This window comes from Lithobates pipiens, unplaced genomic scaffold, assembly GCF_037356315.1.
Source record: "Lithobates pipiens isolate NorthernLeopardFrog02 unplaced genomic scaffold, aLitPip1_a1.2 Scaffold_60, whole genome shotgun sequence".
Classification (NCBI taxonomy): domain Eukaryota; kingdom Metazoa; phylum Chordata; class Amphibia; order Anura; family Ranidae; genus Lithobates; species Lithobates pipiens.
Window position 1 is genome coordinate 741,925 of NW_027507882.1, and position 22,860 is coordinate 764,784.

Here is a 22,860-nt window from a genome sequence, read left to right on the forward strand (position 1 = left end):
GTTTTGCAGGCGCTATAGCGTTAGAAATAGCGGCCTGCAATCTGCCTAAAGAAGCTGCACCATTGTCTGTAGTGCGGTGCGCTGGCAGGACGTCAGAAAAAAGTCCTGCCAGCAGCTTCTTTTGGAGCGGTGAAGGAGCAGTGTGTTTACCGCTCCTTCACGCTGCTGCCCATTGAAATCAATGGGGCAGCGATGTAATGCCGCCGGCAAAACGCCGCTATTACGGCGTATTGCCGGGCGAGTTTAACCCTTTCGCGGCCGCTAGCGGGGGGTAAAAGCGCCCCGCTAGCGGCCGAAATCCGCCGCAAATCCAACGGTTTTACCGCCGATGCAAGTGCGGTGTGGTGTTAAAGGGATCTAAAGGATTTTTAAGTCCTCAGTCTTTCAGGTCCCTCTCAGTCGGTGACATGCTGTCACATATTGGGCAGCTATCTTCACCATTTGCTCCTCTTCTCCCAGTAGAAATTGGAGTTTCTTCTTCTCCTATAGAAGTGAAGTCCGGGATGAGAGTTGAGAGTCTCTGGAAGTGAGTGTCCCTCATTGATGAGTACTTTGGGCAGTGTAGCAGGAAGTGGTCTTCATCCTCCAGGACCCCCTGGTCACATTGCTGGCACAGTCTACTCTCCCTGGACTTGTAGGTCTGTCTGTGCCATCCTAACTGGATTTCCAGGCTGTGGGCGCTCAGTCTGTACAGGCTCAGGGTCTGTCTGTCTTTGGGGTCTTGTAGCACCTCCAGGTATGGGGCCAGTTTGTATTCTCTCTGTAATGACTGGTAAACAGTTTGTTTTTTTGGAGTTTATTTTGTTTCTCCATTCTCCAACATATTTTTCTTTTGTAGTCATTCATTATGTTTTTTATTTGAGATTTTGTCAGGCAGCATTGTTGAGAGTTTAGAATAGACAAGGTGATGAGTTGTTGCAGGCCACATGGTTTGGACTGGTCCTTACTGTTCAGTAAGGCTTTATGGTGGTATGAGTTGGGACTGCTGTTTTGGCTTCCCAGGACTGCTGTTTAGGCTTCCCAGGGGTGCCAGCCGTCCCGGCGGCGGGTCCCCCTCCGTCGGTCGCGGACGGAGGCGCCCGCTGTCCCCCGCCACGGGGGCCCGGGCCTCCCTCCATCCCGCGGACCCCCCGCGACCCAGGTGAGTCTGCCAGGACCCGAAGGAGCATCAGGACGGCCAGAGAAGCGCCGACCGGCGGCGGGGCCGAGCCGGGCGAGGGCGCGAGCCGAGCGTGTCTTGACCGACCGTCACCGGCCGCCCTCCCCTCCGCCCCGGCCGGCCCCACAGGCCCCGGCGGCCGAGCGCAGACGTCCTCCGACAGCCCCGGTACCCTCGCCAGGCACCCTCCCGCGGACCGGCCGCGGGAGAGCGCGACGACGGGGAAGCGGGAGCGGGAGGCTTCGGCCGAACCTCCCCGACGCCTCCACCGACCCAAGCGTCGCCCCGGGCCCCCCGCCGCCCGGAGGGCTGACCCCCTGAGGACGGCGGCCGGCGGGGCCCACCTCCGCCCGCCACGGCGCAGCGCGGCCCTCCCGCCCCCCCCAGCCGAGGAGGGCCGGCGCGCCCAACCCCAGGGCTACCTGGTTGATCCTGCCAGTAGCATATGCTTGTCTCAAAGATTAAGCCATGCACGTGTAAGTACACACGGCCGGTACAGTGAAACTGCGAATGGCTCATTAAATCAGTTATGGTTCCTTTGATCGCTCCATCTGTTACTTGGATAACTGTGGTAATTCTAGAGCTAATACATGCCGACGAGCGCTGACCCCCAGGGATGCGTGCATTTATCAGACCAAAACCAATCCGGGGGCTCCGGCCCCTTCCCCGGCCGCTTTGGTGACTCTAGATAACCTCCGGCCGATCGCACGTCCCTGTGACGGCGACGATACATTCGGATGTCTGCCTTATCAACTTTCGATGGTACTTTCTGCGCCTACCATGGTGACCACGGGTAACGGGGAATCGGGGTTCGATTCCGGAGAGGGAGCCTGAGAAACGGCTACCACATCCAAGGAAGGCAGCAGGCGCGCAAATTACCCACTCCCGACTCGGGGAGGTAGTGACGAAAAATAACAGTACAGGACTCTTTCGAGGCCCTGTAATTGGAATGAGTACACTTTAAATCCTTTAACGAGGATCTATTGGAGGGTAAGTCTGGAGGCAGAAGCCGCGGTAACTCCGACAAGTGAGGACGTGCTTTGTTTAGCTCTCCAGGAAAGCTCCAGAACTCTCATGTGAAGGAGGAGGATGGCCTCCTCAAGCCCGGGCCCGGGGTCCTTTTCCCGGCCTGGGGGCTCAGTAAACCTCCCTGGAATCAAAGACCTGTCCAGGGAGGAGCGCCTGTTCCTAGGAACACAGTTCGGCCTGTCGGACTGGACTCAGGTCCAGCCTGGTGAAGACACAGCTCGTGGGAGGAGAAGGCGTGAGAAAGTGAAAGGATTGATCCAGAAGGCAGCTCAGGCCTACTGCACCAGGATGGCGTGCCTGACCAACCTCCGTAATCGAAGGGATAAAGCAAGTAGCACTAAGCGGACGGAATTCCGCAGGGCAATTGATGCCCTGAAAACCCAGAACCTGGAACTTTTTGACCTGCTATGTGGTCTATGCGATCGCGGTCCCAGTGAAGAGATGTTCCTGTGGGAGATTAAGAGGGAAGTCCTGCGTTCCAACGAGGAGGGAAGGCAGGCTGCCCGTCCCCTAAAAGGAGCGTCAACTCCAGGGAGGACCCCAGAGAGATCGGGACAGGAGGAGAAGTGATAATGGAAGATCCCAGCCCCAGTGGAACCCCTGTACATAACCCGGAGCCCGCTACCTCCGCAGCCCCAGCCGAGGGTCCCCATATGTCCGCCAGGCCCATGCCATTGAGAGAGATAGACGCGGCAGTGGGTAAGGCACCCGATGACGCAGTGAGCGGAGTTAGTATGGCGGTGCAAGAGAGGAGCATAAAAACAACCTTAGCCTTACCGGTAGCTTCTTTGCTGGATGAGGACAACCCTCCGGGTGCTCCGGGTTTGGTTCCACAAGTCAATCCGGGACAGTTGGGTAAGACTGGGGAAGATCTGTTGGTTGATTCCAGTAAGGACCACGAGGACGCTGTAATGGCGTCCTCCATGCTTCCTCCCTCCAAGGAGGGAGAAGGGAGGGAGGCGCCACACTCCCTGTCTGGCCCAGCACCAGCCTATAGCATGGAGGGGCTGGCGGAGAACGTGGCGGGGTCAGAGGTCATTTTCGGCCGCGACTTCCGGTCCGCGGCTCCCGCCACTTCCGGTCTGCCGCCCGGGCAGGAAGTGGCGTTATCGGAGGTGCCGGGAGGCCTGGAAGGTACCGGAGGTGAACGTGAGGAGACTAACCGGCTGGAATGGGGTGAGAGCCCGATGGGAATGTTGAAGGGTGATTGTCCAGCCTTAGAGTTTATAAGACAACTAGAAGGTTCCCAGACCACAGAGGAAACCCTGATAGATTCTGGTGAGGCGCAAGCCATAGCAGAGGTGTCCGGGTGTGGATTGGGATACCATCCTGGGAGGCCAACTCGATGCCTTCCTCGGGAAGATCCCGCCGGTAGATCCCCCCCCCTGAATGTAGCAGATGGTAGTGAGGGTGCCCCTAGCCTACAGGAAGGGGTGGTCCCGGGGGAGGTGGAGATGGCCCAGGAGAAGGGCCCAGGTCCGGTGGTGGAGGAGGAAGAGCCTAGTGCAACACCAGGTAGATTAGGGGCTGAGGAGGAGGCTGCCTTGCTGGGTGCTCTGAAAGCAGGCAGATCCTTCGCCCAAGTGGCGGGCTCTAGTGTACCTCTCGGCCCAATCTACGGCCAGTTTGGGGCCCAAAATTTTAGAGCCCCGCCTTCGGAGCAATTCGAAGGGCCTGGTGCTTGGTCCAGGGGTACGGGGGGCCCAGAGAGGAAAAGACAGAATGTCGTACAGCTTAAGTGGGAAGGTGAAGGTGAATGTCCCTCCAGGGGGCAGGTAGTGGGGTGGGTCCTGGCGGCCGGTTTTAGAGTGGCCGATTTGTTTGCAGTGATCCACCCCACAGGGTCGTGGGAGTTTGATGTGAGTTTCCTCTCCATCATTTTGATGGAGAGGTTTCTCACAATGTATGAGCTGCTCCGGCGATCCGAACCCTGGAGGGGCTTCAGGGTAATCCCTCTTTCCCACCAGGAGGAGGTTAAAAACCTAACCATCCTGGTTAGGAACGAGTCTCTCCCGCCAGAGGACATCATGACCTGGCTCGGGAGGTACGGCCAGCTCCAGGGCCCGCTGCGTTAGTCCCTGGATGAGCACGGGGTGTGGACCGGGGCTTGGCAGACCAGGATCCGTCTCAGGCTAGGTAACACCATGGCACACGTTCCAGGTAGTGCTTTTATAGGCCGGGATAGGGTCCTGGTCTTCTACCCCGGTCAGCCCCGCCGCTGCTTTAAGTGCGGAGCCCGGCGCACCTGAGCGCCGACTGCACCACCCCGCGGTGCGTCAGGTGCAGCGGGTTCGGCCACCCACAGGAAACCTGCAGACTTAGTCTGCAACCTGTGTGGTGAGCTGGGCCACCCGTTTAGCCGGTGCCCCAAGGCATTCAGGGGCTTCCCGGCGGAGGAGGAGACTGGCCGCCCTAATGATCCACCTGGGGACCCCGAGCCAGGGGCTGGAGAGGAGGAGGCTGGGGGTGCTGCCGAGGCCCCGCTTCCTCAAAGGACTAGGACAGGAAGGCGAGGACAGGCAGCAACAAGTGAGACAAGTAGGTGTCAGGCTGCTCCTGGGGCAATCCCAAAGGAGCCAAAGCCCATCCCTGGCGCGCGGGGCGGTAAATCGGATCCCACGGCCAGGGTGTCGGCGCGGGGAAAGTCCCAGGGGAAGCAGCGTATAGAGCAACCCCCCAATCCAGAACTCCCTCCTATTCCAAAACCCCCCATCCCTAAGCCTATCCCTAGGCCCCGTACCTCTTTGCCCCCCCCCCCCCCTGCTCCCCTCCCCTTGTCCTCCCCCCCTCCCATCCCCCTGTTGGACCGGCAACGGTTGCCGGGCAGGAGGTGATGGACACCTCGGAGTCCTCGAAAAAGCGCCCGAAGGCGCCCAGCGGGCACTCGGAGGAGGAAGGTGGTGATGTACCACCGGGTGGGAAATGGGAAAGCAAAAAAAGCAATAAGAGGAAACTAAAGTCAGGGGTTGCGGTGGTCAGTCAGGGACCCCACTCTGTGGGGGGGGACCGGCTTCCTATCCCAACCCAAAACAGGTACGGGCTTCTTTCAGACTCAGATGAAAGTGAAGGCCATTAGATTGTCAGCAGAGGAGAACGCAATGCCAATCACTAAAGACGGCGACGCCCTCTCCAATTTGCCTTGCGACAATTAACGTCGCAAGTTTGCGATCTGCTGCGGCTCGTTTTATGGCCTTTGATTTTTTTTCAGCCGTATTGATGCTGATGTTTTATTTTTGCAGGAGACCTGGCTGGCATCTGTGGCAGAGATGCATCTTGCCAAGAGGGAGTGGAGGCATGGGCCCTCCCTCTGGTCTCTTGCGGCCGAGCCGTGCAGTGGAGTTGCGGTCCTTTTTAAGACTGGTTCGGTGGTCAGCCGACGAGTGATTGAAGTAGAAGTTGGTAGATGCCTAGTGGTGGATGTCGTCTTGAGGGGTGAATTCCTCCGCCTAATCAACTTTTATGGACCCCAGTCCAAGAGGGCGAGGAAGGAGCTTCTCACGAAACTGAAACCTTACCTGTTCACGTCCCAGCAGGTGGTCTTTGGCGGTGACTTTAACATGGTCACCAGGTCAAAGGACCGGGCAGGTGCCTCAGGCCCCCTGGGATATGACAGCTTCTTTTTGAATAGCGTAGTGAGGGAAGCCGGGCTGGAGGATGTGCACGTTCACCACCTCCCCAGCCACACGGGGTTCACATACACCCGAGGCAGTTGTAAGAGCAGGTTAGATTTTTAGGTTTTTTTTTGAAGAAGGACGCCTCCTGCACGGCCCCGGTCGTGCAGGGGGTGGAATTCTCGGACCACTGTATGGTGACTGTGGCCCTGAATGTTGCCGACACCCCTCAGAAGGGTCCAGGTTTATGGCGACTGAACAGCTCGCTGCTCGAGGACCCTGAGGTTAGGGAGGCCTTTGAGATCTTTCTGTCGGATCAAGCCACGCTCCTTGAGAGCGGCTGCTCCCGCCAGGAATGGTGGGAAGTAGTGAAGAAGAGGTCGGAGGGCTTTTTCCGTAGGATCTCAAAGCAGAGGGCATCTTCTCGGTATCTGGCCTACCAGAGGCTGTGAAGGCAGCTAGACCGCCTGATCTCCTCTGGTGGCCCTCAAGAAGAGATTTCAGATCTGAAGCTTCGGATGAAGGAGTGTCAGTATGACCGTCTCGCCTCCCTGGTTCTTGAAAGGGACTACGGGAAGTTTACCTCCCCAGATCCCTACAAGAGCTGTGGTGATGCGGTGAGTGAGAAGGTGGTACTTGGCCTAATTGACTCCTCGGGGTCCCTGGTGCGGTCCAAATCAGGGATACTGGGGGTCGTCAGAGACCACTTTTCAGACATCCTGAAGAAGAAGTCTTTGGACCTGGAGAAGACCAAGGTTTTCCTTGATGGGACCCCACTTCCGGTTGGGGGTGGATCTCCCCGACTCTTTGACGGCAGAGATCTCAGTAGCCGAAATCGAGCAGGCTATAGACTCTTTGGCTCCAAAGAAGTCGCCGGGGCCCGATGGGCTGACGGCGGAATTCTACAAAACCTTTAAGAGCCTTTTGGCTCCTCTTTTGAGGGAGGTTTTTAGTGAAAGTTTGGCAGGTGGCCTGCTTCCTCCCTCAATGAGAAGGTCGGCCCTAATCCTGCTGTCAAAGGGGAAGGATCCGTCTAAAGTGGAGAATTGACGCCCGATCGCCCTTCTTACCACGGATAGAAAGATCCTGGCTAAGATTCTCTTCCAACGTATGTCCGCAGTCGCGGACAAGTTACTGTCGGCTTCTCAGCACTGTACCGTTCCTGGCCGAGGCACCTTTAGTGCTGTCCTGAGCGTCCGGGAGGCTGTGGAGCGGTGCAGAGCGACGGGAGACCGGCGGTACTTGCTGGCATTGGATCAGGCAAAGGCCTTTGATCGGGTAAGCCATGAGTACCTCTGGCTTCTTCTGGGTAGATACGGTTTGCCATATAAATTTATCAATTGGCTGAAGGTTTTGTATAGGGGGGCAGAGAGCTTCCCCCTTAACGGTTGGGTGGGTCCCTCCTTCCCTGTGGACTCTGGTGTCAGGCAGGGTTGCCCGCTGAGTCCCCTGCTCTATGTCTTAGCGGTAGATCCCTTCGTGAGAAGGCTTGACTGCGGGCATTTGAGTGGGGTTCCAGTGGAGCCCGGCAGTGGCCCAGTTATGGCAGTAAAGGTGGTGGCCTATGCGGACGATGTCTCGGTGGTGGTGTCTAGCCGGGAGGAGGCCCAATTTGTGGAGACACAGATTGGGGGCTACTCTGAGGCATCTGGTTCGCAGGTCAACTGGGAGAAGAGTGAGGTTCTCTGGATGGGGAAGGAGGGCGAGCAGTTCGCTCTCCCGGACGTGTTCCCCCGCCCCCAGTCGGAAATTAGAATCTTGGGCATCATTTTTGGCCAGGGGGATTACCCCAAGCAAAATTGGGAGGGCAGACTGTGTGATGCCACCCGGAGAGTAAAGGCCTGGAAAGGCTGGAAGCTGACTCTCAGGGAAAGGGTGAGCCTGATCAAAACCCATCTGTTGCCGACCTTTCTCTATGTCAGCTACGTTTGTCTTTTGCCGGAATCCTTCTATACCCGGATCTACAGCCTGTTTTTCCTGCTTTTATGGGGAAATAGGCTGAATCTGGTGAAGAGGGAGGTCACGTACCGGCGGAGGAGGCAGGGGGGGTTGGACATGATCAACCCAGTGGTGTTTTTCACCACTGTGTTTGTGAAATTCAACCTTCAGTCCATCTTTGTGGACCTGCCATCCCCGTGGGAACATTCATGTAAGGAATGGTTTATGCTCTTCTTGAGTGGCTGGGGTTAGGGGGGTCGTCCCGGGGATCTTCGTAGATCCCACGGTTACCTCCCCTCTTATGTCCCCACGTCCTTAAAGGTACTGAGGCGGTGGAGGATGACTGCTCTGGAGGTGGGCTCGATGGGTCGGCGTGAGCTGTACCTGAGAGTCATCTCCTCAGACTTTTCGAATCCGCTAGCCTTGAGGGATTGCCCGGACGGGGTCCTCAGGTCGGGGTTAGCCCTCCTGAATTCTACAAGAATTCCGGCCAAGTTCTGGGACCTCGCATGGAGGGCGTTCCATGGACGCCTGTACATGCGAGCGAACTTGAAGTACAGGAACGTGGGGGACAGGGGTTGTCCCCGTCCGGAGTGTGGGGGGGCATTGGAAACCATGGACCATTTTCTGGTGGAATGCCCCTTCAACCTGGAGGTTCTGGAGGGTGTGGGGGATGCCATTGGCTATCCCCGCCTCCCGGTCCTGACCTATCCTGAGAGGGTGTATGGCGACTTCAGAGTCCACAGGGGGTTTGAGTTGTCGTCACTTTATTTAGTTAGTACAGTTTGCCTTTTTTACACATGGCACGCCCGAAGTCTCGTGTCCACTAGGGACAAAGTCCTGCCAGTGCACGAAGTGGTGAGGGACGTCTTTCGGGAGCTGGTGAAGGGTCTTGAGAGGGGCAGGGTGGGGGATGAGAGGTGTGCCCGGTTATGGAGGGGTTTTTCCTTCCGGCCCCCCTGATCCTCTCCTCCTTCCCCCCCGTGGTGGTGGGTTTCTGTCCCTTGCACCCCCCTTAGATTTTGTATATTTTTTAAGAACACAGTACGGGCACTCGCTTTTCTTGCGTTCTCGCCTGTATCGGTAGCGTTAATGTAGGAAATTGTGTGGTTAGGATGATGTTTTTGTAAGTAAGTTTTCTTTAGGTTTGGATAAGCCTGAAGTCATGTTCTTACTTTGCAAGTCTGCATGTTATGTGCTGTACATATGCTTTTTTTTCTCAGTGATGAAACGGCTTTGTACGTTTGTTTCTGTATTATGTGGCAGCAGTTTAACAAATAAAAATACCTCCAGCCAGTATGATAGCGCCCTCTTCTGTACTGCGAGAAGTAAAGGAAATCTGCCCAACTCAGATCAGCAAGAACTGTTGGAGGTGCTCCGATGGACTTGGAGGAGATGTTTGCAGAATTCCAGATGGAATGTTTTTGTTGGGCTGGGGTCCTATTTGGATTGGTCTGGGTAGGTGACAGGACCCCAAACTTCACTGCCATAAAGAAGAATTGGGGTGATGACGCTATCAAATATTCTGAGCCAGCCTCTCACTGGTGGTTTTAGGTGGTACAGCTGTCTCCTGATAGCATAGTAGGCTCTGCGTGCCTTGTCTTTTAGTGCCTCTATGGCTGGCTTGAAACTTCCTGATTTGTTAATTTCTAGGCCGAGGTATGTGTAGCTGTTAGTTTCATCAACAGTGCAATTGTTTAATTTAAAGGGAGGGCTCTTTGTTTTGTATTTTTCTTTTGGAACACCATGATTTTTGTTTTGCTTGAGTTGATTGGTAGTGCCCATGTGGCACTGTATTTTTCTAGCACTTCCAGGCTGTCTTGTAGGCCTTTCTCTGTTGGTGACAGAAGTAGGAGGTCATCGGCATACAGCAGGAACTTCACCTCCGTGTCGTGTAGACTCAGTCCTGGTGCTGGGGAGGACTCTAGAGCTGCAGCCAGTTCATTGATGTAGATGTTGAAGAGGGTTGGACTTAGGCTGCAGCCCTGTCTGACTCCTCGAGCCTGCCGGAAATGTTCAGTTCTTTTCTCTCACCTCTCTCTCTCACCTCTCTCTCTTTCTCTCTCACCTCTCTCTCTCTCTCTCTCTCTCTCTCTCCTCTCTCTCTCTCTCTCTCTCTCTCACCTCTCTCTCTCTCTCACCTCTCTCTCTCTCACCTTTCTCACCTCTCTCTCTCACCTTTCTCACCTCTCTCACCTCTCTCTCTCTCTCACCTCTCTCTCTCTCACCTCTCTCTCTCTCACCTCTCTCTCTCTCACCTCTCTCTCTCTCACCTCTCTCTCTCTCTCTCACCTCTCTCTCTCTCTTCACCTCTCTCTCTCTCTCTCACCTCTCTCTCTCTCTCACCTCTCTCTCTCTCACCTCTCTCTCTCTCTCACCTCTCTCTCTCTCTCACCTCTCTCTCTCTCTCTCTCTCTCACCTCTCTCTCTCTCTCACCTCTCTCTCTCTCTCACCTCTCTCTCTCTCTCACCTCTCTCTCTCTCTCACCTCTCTCTCACCTCTCTCTCTCTCACCTCTCTCTCTCTCTCACCTCTCCTCTCTCTCACCTCTCCTCTCTCTCACCTCTCCTCTCTCTCTCTCTCTCTCTCACCTCTCCTCTCTCTCTCTCTCACCTCTCCTCTCTCTCTCTCTCTCTCTCACCTCTCCTCTCTCTCACCTCTCTCCCTCTCTCACCTCTCTCCCTCTCTCACCTCTCCTCTCTCTCTCTCTCCCTCTCTCACCTCTCTCTCTCTCTCTCTCACCTCTCTCTCTCACCTCTCTCTCTCTCTCTCTCTCACCTCTCTCTCTCTCACCTCTCTCTCTCTCTCTCTCTCTCACCTCTCTCCCTCTCTCTCACCTCTCTCCCTCTCTCTCACCTCTCTCCCCCTCTCTCTCACCTCTCTCCCTCTCTCTCTCACCTCTCTCACCTCTCTCTCTCACCTCTCTCACCTCTCTCTCTCTCTCACCTCTCTCACCTCTCTCCCTCTCTCACCTCTCCTCTCTCTCTCTCCCTCTCTCACCCTCTCCTCTCTCTCTCTCTCCCTCTCTCACCTCTCTCTCTCCCTCTCTCACCTCTCTCTCTTGAATCTATCTCCATATATCTCAAGGAAAGGAGAACAACAAAGGGCCACATAGCGTAATTCTGTATAAAAAATTTGAAATTTTAATGAGGTTAAAAAAACATCACATTTGAGAAGAGTAAAGATAAATTTGTAAATGGATAGAAAACAAAATTCAGAGAGTAGCGGTTAATGATTCTTACTCTGAGAGGTCTAAGTTTCAGTGGTGTACCCCAAGGTAAAATTTTAGCTGCCATAACCCTGGTATCCCTGTGTTCAACCGGCGGTCAGCTACAAGATAAAAGTGGTCTCTGCTGCGGATTCGGTGCAAGATCACTTTTATCAGTGGCGGGAGAAGGTTCCCCTCCGCTGCTTACCGGAGCCTTCAGCAGCGGCGGAGGCGATTGCGTCTGTCTCCTTACAAGGTATGAAGACGAGTGAGGGGAAGATGGCCCCCACCCGTCTCCATACCATAATAGGGCAGAAGCTTCCCCCCAAATGTCTTAAAGGCACATTTTCTTGTCATTTTTTCAAATGCATTTTGTTATTTTTTTTTATTTTTTAAAAACGGTGTAAAAATAAGGTAAAATAAATAAGCAAAAAAATCCTATGCGTTAAGGTGAAAAAACATCCGACAATACCGGCCCTCCCGTTTTACTTACCTGAGCCCGTTTACCTACTGCGCTCGCCCCTGATGTCTTCTTCGCCGCTCAGCCGTTGATTGGCTAGAGTAGATGGATTGAAAGCAGCGCAGCCATTGGCTCGCGCTGCTGTCAATCACATCCAACGATTCGGCACGCGGGGGCGGGGCCGAGTGATACAGTGAGCGGCTATAGCCGCTGGTTGTATCACGGGAGCGCGCCGGAAGAACTAACCACCATGCGAGAGAGCTCACATGAAGGTTGGTGAAGGTGGTTATTTCTCGCCGGGAGAAGCTGAAACAGCCGCCGAGGGACCCCAAAAGACCAGGTTCGGAGCCACTCTGTGCAAAACGAGCTGCACGGTGGAGGTAAGTATAACATGTTTGTAGGAGGAGGTGTAAACAAGCATCTCCCCATTCTGCCTAGTGATAGTGTCACTGATCTCTGCTCCCTGTGATCGGAGCAGAGATCAGTAACGTCACACACAGCCACGCCCCCCACAGTTAGAAACACTCCCCAGGGCTCACTTATCCCGTACGCTGCCCCCTAGTGGTTAACCCCCATCACTGCAAGTGTAATTTACCCAGGAATCAGTGCATTTGTATAGCACTGATTGCTGTATAAATGACAATGGTACCCCAGAGGTTTTGGAATTACATTTCCTATTATGCTCAACTACACTGCAGAGTGCATGGGAAATGTAGTTCCAAAACCTCTGAGGTACCAAGGTCGCCATTAAGGAACCCTGAACTGAACAGAAAGGTTACTTGGAACCCTCATTTGAGAGCATATGGACAGGTTTAACCAAAATTGCCCTGGCTCCCCCCCCCCCCCCCCCAAATCATGTCCCAGCATTATTTTCTTTCTTTTGCCTTGTTCCTGTAGTGACAGATCACATGTATTACTCTCAGGAGGGTGCATACACTTTCAAAATTGTTTTGTTTTAAGACATCGAGTATACTGTACAACAGTCAGGCTTCCCCCCCCCCCCCCAAAAAAGTTTAAAGTCAACAGCTACAAATACTGTAGCAGCTGACTTTTAATAGAAGGACACATACCTGTCCAGAGATTCAGCAATGTCCTCACCGGAGCCGATTCTTCAATCGCAGGCGCCGGCATAGCAAGTAAGGTAAATGGGAAGTGAAGACTTGCGGCTTCACAGCCGGTCTCCTACTGCACGTGGCCGAGCCGCGATGCTCCTCGTGAATGGTCCCAGTGTCTTGGGGGTCCTGTGATGTGTCCCAGAAGACTGCAGGAGGGGAAGGGGGAGGCAACTTCTGGTTAAAGTGCCGACAGGCACTGTATAAATATTGCACATTCACATCAGTTCCTCCCCTCATGGTACTTGCAATCTAAGGTCCCTAACTCCCATTCAAACATACTTGGAGCCAGTTTAGACACGAGCCATGTAACCTACCAGCATGTCTCAGGAGTGTGGGGGTAAACCGGAGTACCCAGAAGAAACTCACACAAAACTGTCAGGTTTTGGTAGTAGTAAGCCCTTGTAGGACTCCAACCCGGGGTTCCCCAGGATGCAGAGCCTTAAACTCCAGCCTGCTTCTTCACCAGGGCTCCTGATGTTGGTTGAACCCATGACCCTAATGCTGATGGTTAGAAGTGCTAACCTCAAAGCCACTGTGTAGCCCAGTAAGCCCCCTTCCTGCTCAGTGTGTACCCTGTTGATGCTCAGTGTGCCCCCTTTGTTGTTCGAGGTAAGTGGGAGCAGTTTTACTTGCACTGAAAGTGGTTGTAAACCCTTACAGACCACTTTTACCTACTGGTAAGCCTAGATTAAGGCTTACTTGTAGGTGCAAGAAATATCTCCTAGACCTACACGGTTTAGGAGATATTTGCAAAAGACAGGCACCACTGTCTATGGTGCATGCCGTTAGTGGCGGCTCCTGAGCGCATGTGCAGGAGTGACATCATCGCAGCTCCGGCCAATCACAGCACGGGAGCCACGATACCCAGAAAGAAGATGGACACTTTGCAGGAAAGGGGACAGCAGTGACATCACTGGCTCCTGTGTCAGGCAAGTGACACATAATGGACTACTATGCGATGCATAGTAGCCCATTATGCTACAAAGAGGAAGTAAAGCCCATCGGGGTTTACTTCCTCTTGTAGGATTGGCGGAGAAGCGAACTGCAGCAGAGGTGTAAGGGGAATAATTATTGACATTTTATTGTTTTTATTTGTCATCAATGTGGCTGGTTCACAACAATCACAAGGTACAGAGCTGCTCTAAAAGGCTCTTTACAGTTTACCTGTCTAATGAGATCGCTATCTCAGGTATCGTGTGCACATCTGCCACAGGCACAAGTTCTAAATAGTGTGCCATTTATAAATGTCGCTCCAGTAGAAAAGTGCCCAACTACCCGCTAGTACTGAGCAAGACACTTTGATAAGCTATAACATATCTTCTAGGGATGCACCGAATGGGTTTTTTGGTGCCGAAACCGATACCGAAAATGAAAAATACACTAGGCCGAAACCGATACCGAAACAGCACCGATACCAAAAATGACTGTTTTAAAAAAATATTTTTATACAGGAGGTGGTCAGAGACTGGGGACATGGTTCAGGAGGTGGTCAGAGACTGGAGACATGGTTCAGGAGGTGGCCAGAGACTGGCGACATGGTTCAGGAGGTGGCCAGAGACTGGCGACATGGTTCAGGAGGTGGCCAGAGACTGGCGACATGGTTCAGGAGGTGGCCAGAGACTGGCGACATGGTTCAGGAGGTGGCCAGAGACTGGCGACATGGTTCAGGAGGTGGCCAGAGACTGGCGACATGGTTCAGGAGGTGGCCAGAGACTGGCGACATGGTTCAGGAGGTGGCCAGAGACTGGCGACATGGTTCAGGAGGTGGCCAGAGACTGGCGACATGGTTCAGGAGGTGGCCAGAGACTGGCGACATGGTTCAGGAGGTGGTCAGAGACTGGCGACATGGTTCAGGAGGTGGCCAGAGACTGGCGACATGGTTCAGGAGGTGGCCAGAGACTGGCGACATGGTTCAGGAGGTGGCCAGAGACTGGCGACATGGTTCAGGAGGTGGCCAGAGACTGGCGACATGGTTCAGGAGGTGGCCAGAGACTGGCGACATGGTTCAGGCGGTGGCCAGAGACTGGCGACATGGTTCAGGCGGTGGCCAGAGACTGGCGACATGATAAAAGAGATAAGTGTGGTGTCCCCTCGTGCAGCCAGTAGTGTTTGTGTCCCCTGTGTAGTCAGTGATGCAGAAAGAGAGGAGAGCCGCCTCTGCCGTCTGGATCAATAGAGCGCCGGGAACATCACAGCTTTAATTTTAATAGCTGTGTGTTCCCCCGTCGCGCGCCGCCGCATACAGCCCCTCCCCCTTGTCCGAGGAACTGTGATAGACAGATCCCCTATCCAATCTGGACGGGTGATCTGTCTATCACAGTTCCCCAAACGAGGGGGAGGGGCTGTATGCGACGGCGCATGACGGGGGAACACACAGCTATTAAAATTAAAGCTGTGATGTTCCTGGCGCTCTATTGATCCAGACGGCGGAGGCGGCTTTCCTGCGCTATACACCTCCCGTGATGGGCGGCACCAGGGGCGGGGGCGGAGCTCCGCCCCGCCCCGCCCCATTTTCGGCTCAATTATCGGCCGTTTTTTCCTTTCAGCAAATTGCCGAAAGGGCCATTTTCGGCCGATATGTTTCGGCGGCCGAAAATTTCGGTGCATCCCTAATATCTTCAGGATTACAGATCAAGTCTAGTTGACTTTGACCAGCTACTACTAGTTATTATCTTCTGACTGCTGTCAGTGCTCAGAGAAGTGTAATAGCTCCCTATACTTAATGGCATTGTACAGATCTTCTCCTCTCTCCATAGAACTGTACTGGTGGTATATTCTATTACTTACCGCAGGTATCTGTTGTGGTGGTAAGGGGTATTTTGTTGAATAGATTGCAGCTTTCTACTAGAGGTGATCAGATGAATATGCTTTGTGTTTGATTTCTCTTTAGAACTGTTTGTAAAATGATATGGTTACATCATCGATTTCTTTTTATGTAGGTGCCTTCAGGTCTCTTCATCCCGAGTATGGCTGTGGGGGCCATAATGGGAAGAATCATGGGGGTCAGTATGGAGCAGCTGGCGTTCCACCACCGTGATTGGTTCCTCTTCAAGGGATGGTGTAGCCAAGGAGCTGACTGCATTACTCCGGGACTATACGCAATGGTGGGAGCAGCTGCTTGCCTAGGTAAGTACTGTTCTCAACTCACCCTATTGGTCCTATTGGGAGTGTTGCAAAGAGTACTAACTGTTGGTAAGTTTGTTTTGCCACCAAATATGAAGGAAGAAGCATCATAAAACTGCTGCAGGTATAAGAAATGTTCAAGAAGGATGCAGATATGGCCATTCTGGTAGGCAATTCCCTAATAGTAGGATGAGCTGAGCTGCTGGGAGTTGGAAGTGGGATGAGCTGAGCTGCTGAGTTGCTGCTGGGAATGGGGAGCAGGGTGAGCTGAGTTGCTGCTAGGAATGGGGAGCAAGGTGAGCTGAGCTGCTGAGTTGCTGCTGGGAATGGGGAGCATGGTGAGCTGAGCTACTAAGTAGCTGCTGGGAATGGAGAGCAGGGTGAGCTGAGTTGCTGCTGGGAATGTGGAGCAGGTTGAGCTGAGCTGCTGAGTCACTGCTGGGAATGGGGAGCAGGGTGAGCGGAGCTCCTGAGTCACTGCTGGGAATGGGGAGCAGGGTGAGCTGAGCTGCTGAGTCACTGCTGGGAATGGGGAGCAGGGTGAGCTGAGCTGCTGAGTCGCTGCTGGGAATGGGGAGCAGGGTGAGCTGAGCTGCTGAGTCGCTGCTGGGAATGGGGAGCAGGGTGAGCTGAGCTGCTGAGTCGCTGCTGGGAATGGGGAGCAGGGTGAGCTGAGCTGCTGAGTCACTGCTGGGAATGGGGAGCAGGGTGAGCTGAGCTGCTGAGGGTGAAGCAGGGGTAGTTGAGAATGAATTGCTTCACAATGCCTGCAACCTGCAGACGTCGAGGAGGACTTGTTTTAAAGGTCATTCTGACCAGAGCTTCACTTAAGTGGTCAAACCTATTCTTTATAGTGATTATAGTTTACCCCTCTTAAAGTGGTTCTAAAGCCTTAAAAGAGAGGTATGGGGTTTTGTTTTTTTGTAGATTCATACATACCTAGGTGGATGCAGCATCCAAACCGATGCTGCATCTGTCCCCCGCCGCCTCTTCACTGAGAACCGAGCCACCGAATATCGCTGATGGCTCGGTTCTTTTACCTCCCCGAGTGGAGAGCTGCTGCCTGTCAGTCGGCATCTCTCCTGCTCTGCTCCTCCACGCTCATTGGAGCGCTGAGCTGTGGAAGGGGGCGGAGATCGTGCTTCAGGCACCTGGCGGATCTAGGACTCCCAGAGTCGGGATGACGCAGTGCTTGGACTGATCTGTGTGATGTCAGCAGAGAGCAGACTTCAGTCCATTCTCTGCTGACAAACTGGAGAAGCCCAGCCAAAATGAGCTCAGGCTGGACGTCTCCCTTTAAGGTTTTTCACCTTAATGCAATCTAAGCATAGTGCCCTGTACACGCAGTCGGATCTTCCGAAGGAAAAATGTGCGATCGAATAGTTTTATCGGAAAATCAATCGTGTGTGGGCTCCATCGGACTTTTTTCCGTCTGAATTTCCAACACGCAAAGTTTGAGATCTGGATATAAATTTTTCCGACAACGAAATCCGATCGTTTAAATTCATGTGTAGACAATTCCGACTGCAAAATGGCACTCATGCTCAGAATAAACTTAGAGATGAAAGCTATTGGCTACTGCCCCGTTTATAGTCCCGACGTACATGTTTGACGTCGCTTCGTTCAGAACGATCAGAAATTCCGTCAACTTTGTGTGACCGTGTGTATGCAAGACGAGTTTGGGCCAAAATCCGTCTGAAAAAATCAGACAGATTTTGTCATCGGAATGTCCGACCGTGTGTATGGGGCATTAGGGGGGAAAAAACCTTCTCTGCTGCAGCCCCCCCCCCTTTTTTTTCTTACCTGAGCCCGATCCGATGCAGCGATGTGCAGTACAATAGAGGCTCCAGCCACTGTCCGCCTCCTCACTTGGTCAGCATGTTCTGTCAATCAAATGCTGTGACACCAGATCTGGGGGCGGGACCAAATCACACTTTCTTGTGTCACTGGACGCATCAGCGGGACTCGGGAGAGCACGCAAGGGTGCCTTCATGAAAAGTAGCTTTCCATGGGGGCACCCACCGAAAAGGTGGGGCCTGGAGCACTGGCAGGGGAACCTCTGAAGAAGAGAATTGGGGCTGCTATGTGCAAAAGAGTGAATTGCCCGCTGTGCCTCCTTGGATATACATGCCACATATCCCAGGAGTTGTAGCCTTTCATTCCGGAAAGGAGAATGGGTCTATTGGTGCATTTTTGGGAGGCTTGCCCACTGAACCCAGAAGAGATGACAGGCCTCCTGATGACGTCAGAAAGAACATGGCGGCGCGGGACAGAGTGGTGGCAGGGCATGAGAGAATCTCAGTGGGACAACGCTGGATCTGCTTCATGGGCGAGTATCTAAAATGTGCAGCGGGGTAGAATGAAAAAAAAAAAAGGTTGAAATCCACTTTAATAAAGCAAAAAATTCTGGCTTGTTGTGACGCCTAGGAATCGCATTTTTTGCCATGTTGATTTGTAGGGAAGCGTGGACTCTATTTTGCCAATGTTTGTGCATTTAAGTTCCAAACGTTCCTCCTTGGGTTAGTACAGGGAACCTTTTCTTCTTTGCTGCTTTTTATTTATATGAATATTTGTGATAGAAGCTTCTAACATTCAACTTCTACTTTTATCCATTGCAGGAGGAGCCACACGCATGACCGTCTCCCTCGTAGTAATCATGTTTGAATTGACCGGTGGACTGGAATACATTGTGCCTTTAATGGCTGCAGCCATGACTAGTAAATGGGTAGCAGATGCCTTGGGAAGAGAAAGTATTTATGATGCCCACATCCATTTAAATGGGTATCCTTTTCTGGAAGCCAAAGAAGAATTTAGCCATAAGACATTAGCCATGGATGTCATGCGTCCAAGGCGTAACGACCCGTCTCTGACAGTCATCACTCAGGACAGTATGACGGTGGCCGATATCGAGGCGGCAGTCAATGAAACGACATACAGCGGCTTTCCCGTTGTGGTTTCCCGAGAGTCTCAAAGGCTCATGGGCTTTGTGCTAAGACGAGATCTAATCATCTCCATTGGTAAGTCGCCGGTTTCCATTAGGGTTTTGAATTCAATGGGCAGTTTTACTACTTTTTTAATGTTTAAAATGTATACAGTGCCTTGAAAAAGTGTTCATACACCTTGGAATTTTCAAGATTTTGTCATTTAACAACCAAAAATGTAAATGTATTTTATTGGGATTTTATGGAGTCAATTTGTAGAATCCCCTTTCACTGCAATTACAGCTGCAAGTCTTTTTGGGGATGTCTCTACCAGCTTTACACATCTAGAAAGTGACATTTTTGTCCATTCTTCTTTGCAAAATATCTCAAGCTCTGTCAGATTGGATGGAGAGCAATTTTCAAGTCTTGCCACAGATTCTCAATTGGATTTAAGTCTGGACTTCGACTGGGCCATTGTAACACATGAATATGCTTTGATCTAAACCATTCCATTGTAGCTCTGGCTGTATGTTTAGGGACGTTCTCCTGCTGGAAGGTGAACCTCCACCCCAGTCTCAAGTCTTTTGCAGGTTTTCATCTAAGATTGTCCTGTGTTTGGCTCCATCCATCTTCCCATCAACTCTGACCAGCTTCCCTGTCCCTGCTGAAGAAAAGCATCCCCACAACATGATGCTGCCACCACCATGTTTCACGGTGGGGATGTTGTGTCCAGGGTGATGTGCTGTGTTAGTTTTCCCCAGACATAGTGTTTTGCTTTTAGGCCAAAAAGCTCAATTTTGGTCTCATCTGACCAGAGCACCTTCTTCCACATATTTGCTGTGTCCCCCACATGGCTTCTCACAAACTGCAAACAGGACTTCTTATGGCTTTCTTTCAACAATGTCTTTCTTCTTGCCACTCTTCAATAAAGAGCAGATTTGTGGAGAGCACAACTAATAGTTGTCATGTGGACAGATTCTCCCACCTGAGCTGTGGATCTCTGCAGCTCCACCGGAGTTCCCATGGACCTCTTGGCTCTTCTCTGATTAATTCTCTACTTGCCCGGCTGGTCAGTTTAGGTGGACAGCCATGTCTTGGTAGGTTTGCAGTTGTGCCATAATCTTTCCATTTTCGGATGATGGATTGAACAGTGCTCCATGAGATGTTCAAAGCTTGGGATATTTTTTTTATAACCTAACCCTGCTTTATACTTCTCCACAACTTGATATCTGACCAGTCTTGGTGTGTTCCTTGGCCTTCATGATTCTGTTTATTCACTAAGGTTCTCTAACAAACCTCTGAGGGCTTCACAGAACAGCTGTATTTATAATGAGATTAAATTAGACACAGGTGGACTCTGCTTACTAATTAGGTGACTTCTGAAGGCAATTGGTTCCACTAGATTTTAGTTAGGGGTATCAAAGTAAAAGGGCCCGAATACAAATGCTCCCCACACTTTTCAGTTATTTATTTGTTAAAAAATTGAAAAACATTTATCATTTTTCCTTCCACTTCACAATTATGTGCCACTTTGTGTTGATCTATCACATAAAATCCCAATAAAATACATTTACATTTTCGGTTGTAACATGACAAAATTTGGAAAATTCCAAGGGGTATGAATACTTTTTCAAGGCACTGTATAAGGGAAGCGGTTTTACCTGCCAAAGAATTTATGTCCATGTAGTCTTGAGATTCACAGCTGCAGCTTTTGATGCATATTGCGAGATGCTAACAGTGTGCAGTGAATTCAAAGTAATTTGAGTACAGGAAAGGAACCCGTACAACTGGGCAAGACTGAAGGGAGAGTCACAGTCAGCACAGACAAGTCTGTAAAATTTTTCCTTCTTTTACTTCGCAGAGAGTGCAAGGAAGAAACAAGATGGCATAGTGAGTACGTCACGGATATACTTCACTGAACACACCCCTCCCCAACCCCCCACGTCACTGCCTAGCCTAAAACTCCGTGCCATTATGGACCTCAGTCCTTTCACCATCACTGACCAGACGCCAATGGAAATCGTGGTGGACATTTTCCGCAAGTTGGGATTGCGCCAGTGTCTGGTGACGCATAATGGGTGAGTTATGTCCTCGGGTATGGCTGCAGCAACATTTATTTATTTTTATTTTTTTTTTATTTTTTTTTAAAGCAAGTTTAAAAAAAAATGTTTATCTGATCTTTTGCTTTTAAAAGTAGAGAGATCTGAGGTCCTATAGTGGCCGGTGAATGTATATGCTTAGTCTGCATCACTTTTTTGCGGAACAGGTTTGAAACGGGTTCTTCCTTTTGGGATAAAAGCTTTAAGTAAATGTTAAAACGAAATGAAATCCGACCATTGTAAGAACCCCTGTCAGTCATGGTTTTTAACGGCTCTCTAACTGCCACCATTGCTGCACAGCATGATCTGTTAACCACTTTCAGACCGGACCATTTTGCTGGTCAATGACCAGAGGTCTTTTTACAATTTGGCACTGCGCTGCTTTAACTGATAATTGCGCGGTCATGCAATGTTGTACCCAAACAAAATTTGCGTCCTTTTTTTCCCACAAATAGAGCTTTCTTTTAAAGGTATTTGACTGACTCTGCGATTTTTATTTTTTGCAATATAAACGTAAAAAGACCGCAAAATTTTGAAAAAAAAAAATGATATTTTCTACTTTTTGTTATTAGAAAAATCCAATAAACTCAATTTTAGTCATACATTTAGGCCAAAATGTATTCAGCCACATGTCTTTGGTAAAAAAAAAGTCAATAACTGTATATTTATTGGTTTGCGCAAAAGTTGTCACATCTACAAACTAAGGTACGTTTTCTGGAATTTACGCAGCTTTTAGTTTATGACTGCCTATCTCATTTCTTGAGGTGCTAAAATGGCAGGGCAGTACAAAACCCCCCCAAATGACCCCATTTTGGAAAGTAGACACCCTAAGGAAATTGATAAGAGGCATGTTGAGCCCATTGAATATTTTATTTTTTTTGCCTCAAGCGATTGAATAATGACAAAAAAAAATTATTATTTTTTTTTTTACACAAAGTTGTCACTAAATGATATATTGCTCACACATGCCATGGTTATATGTGGAATTGTACCCCAAAATACATTCTGCTGCTTCTCCTAAGTACGGGGATACCACATGTGGTTGACTTTTTGGAAGCCTAGCCGCGTACGGGGCCCCAAAAACCAAGCACCGCCTTCAGGATTTCTAAGGGCGTACATTTGTAATTTCACTCCTCACTACCTATCACAGTTTTGAAGGCCATAAAATGCCAAGATGGCACAAAACACCCACAAATGACCCCATTTTAGAAAGTAGACACCCCAAGCTATTTGCTGAGAGGCATGTTGAGTCCATGGAATATTTTATATTTTGCCACAAGTTGCGGGAAAATTACAAACTTTTATTTATTTATTTTTTCACAAAGTTGTCACTAAATGATATATTGCTCACACATGCTATGGGCATATGTGAAATGGCACCCCAAAATAAATTCTGCTGCTTCTCCTGAGTACGGGGATACCACATGTGTGAGATTTTTTGGGAGCCTAGCTGCGTACGGGGCCCCGAAAGCCAAGAACCGCCTTCAGGCTTTCTAAGGGCGTAAATTTTTGAGTTCACTCCTCACTACCTGTTACAGTTTTGAAGGCCATAAAATGCCAAGATGGCACAAAACCCCCACAAATGACCCCATTTTAGAAAGTAGACACCCCAAGCTATTTGCTGAGAGGCATGTTGAGTCCATGGAATATTTTATATTTTGCCGCAAGTTGCGGGAAAATTACAAACTTTTTTTTTTTTTTTTTCTTTTCACAAAGTTGTCACTAAATGATATATTGCTCAGGCATGCTATGGGCATATGTGAAATGACACCCCAAAATAAATTCTGCTGCTTCTCCTGAGTACGGAGATACCACATATGTGGGACTTTTTGGGAGCCTAGCCGCGTACAGGGCCCTGAAAACCAAGCACCGCCTTAAGGCTTTCTAAGGGCGTAAATTTTTGACTTCACTCCTCACTACCTATTACAGTTTTGAAGGCCATAAAATGCCAAGATGGCACAAACCCCCCCCAAATGACCCCATTTTGGAAAGTAGACACCCCTAAATTTAGGGGTACACTAGTGAGACTCACAGGTAAAAAAGCACCTAGGCTGTCAGCGACTGTATCAAAACGCTACAAAAAAAACTGTTAGCGATCGCAGGGATCAGGCCTGACTCTGCGAACGCTGCAGTTATGTGTGTTGTGTTCTGTAAGTGACAGTGATCGATCGATACTGCACTTGGGTGGGCTGGTCTG

General features: G+C 51.0%; 1 protein-coding gene across 12 annotated transcripts in view; it reads left to right on the forward strand.

Annotated features, from left to right (window-relative positions):
* The window catches only part of LOC143958274 (H(+)/Cl(-) exchange transporter 5), a 138,385-nt gene that overhangs the window by 108,548 nt on the left and 6,977 nt on the right, over window positions 1–22,860 (forward strand). For all 12 annotated transcript variants that reach the window (XM_077467780.1, XM_077467778.1, XM_077467787.1 and 9 more), the window contains 3 exons: window positions 15,460–15,646; window positions 18,262–18,660; window positions 20,426–20,642. In XM_077467780.1, coding sequence (XP_077323906.1) covers window positions 15,460–15,646; window positions 18,262–18,660; window positions 20,426–20,642 — 803 coding nt within the window. The remainder of the gene's footprint in view (window positions 1–15,459; window positions 15,647–18,261; window positions 18,661–20,425; window positions 20,643–22,860) is intronic.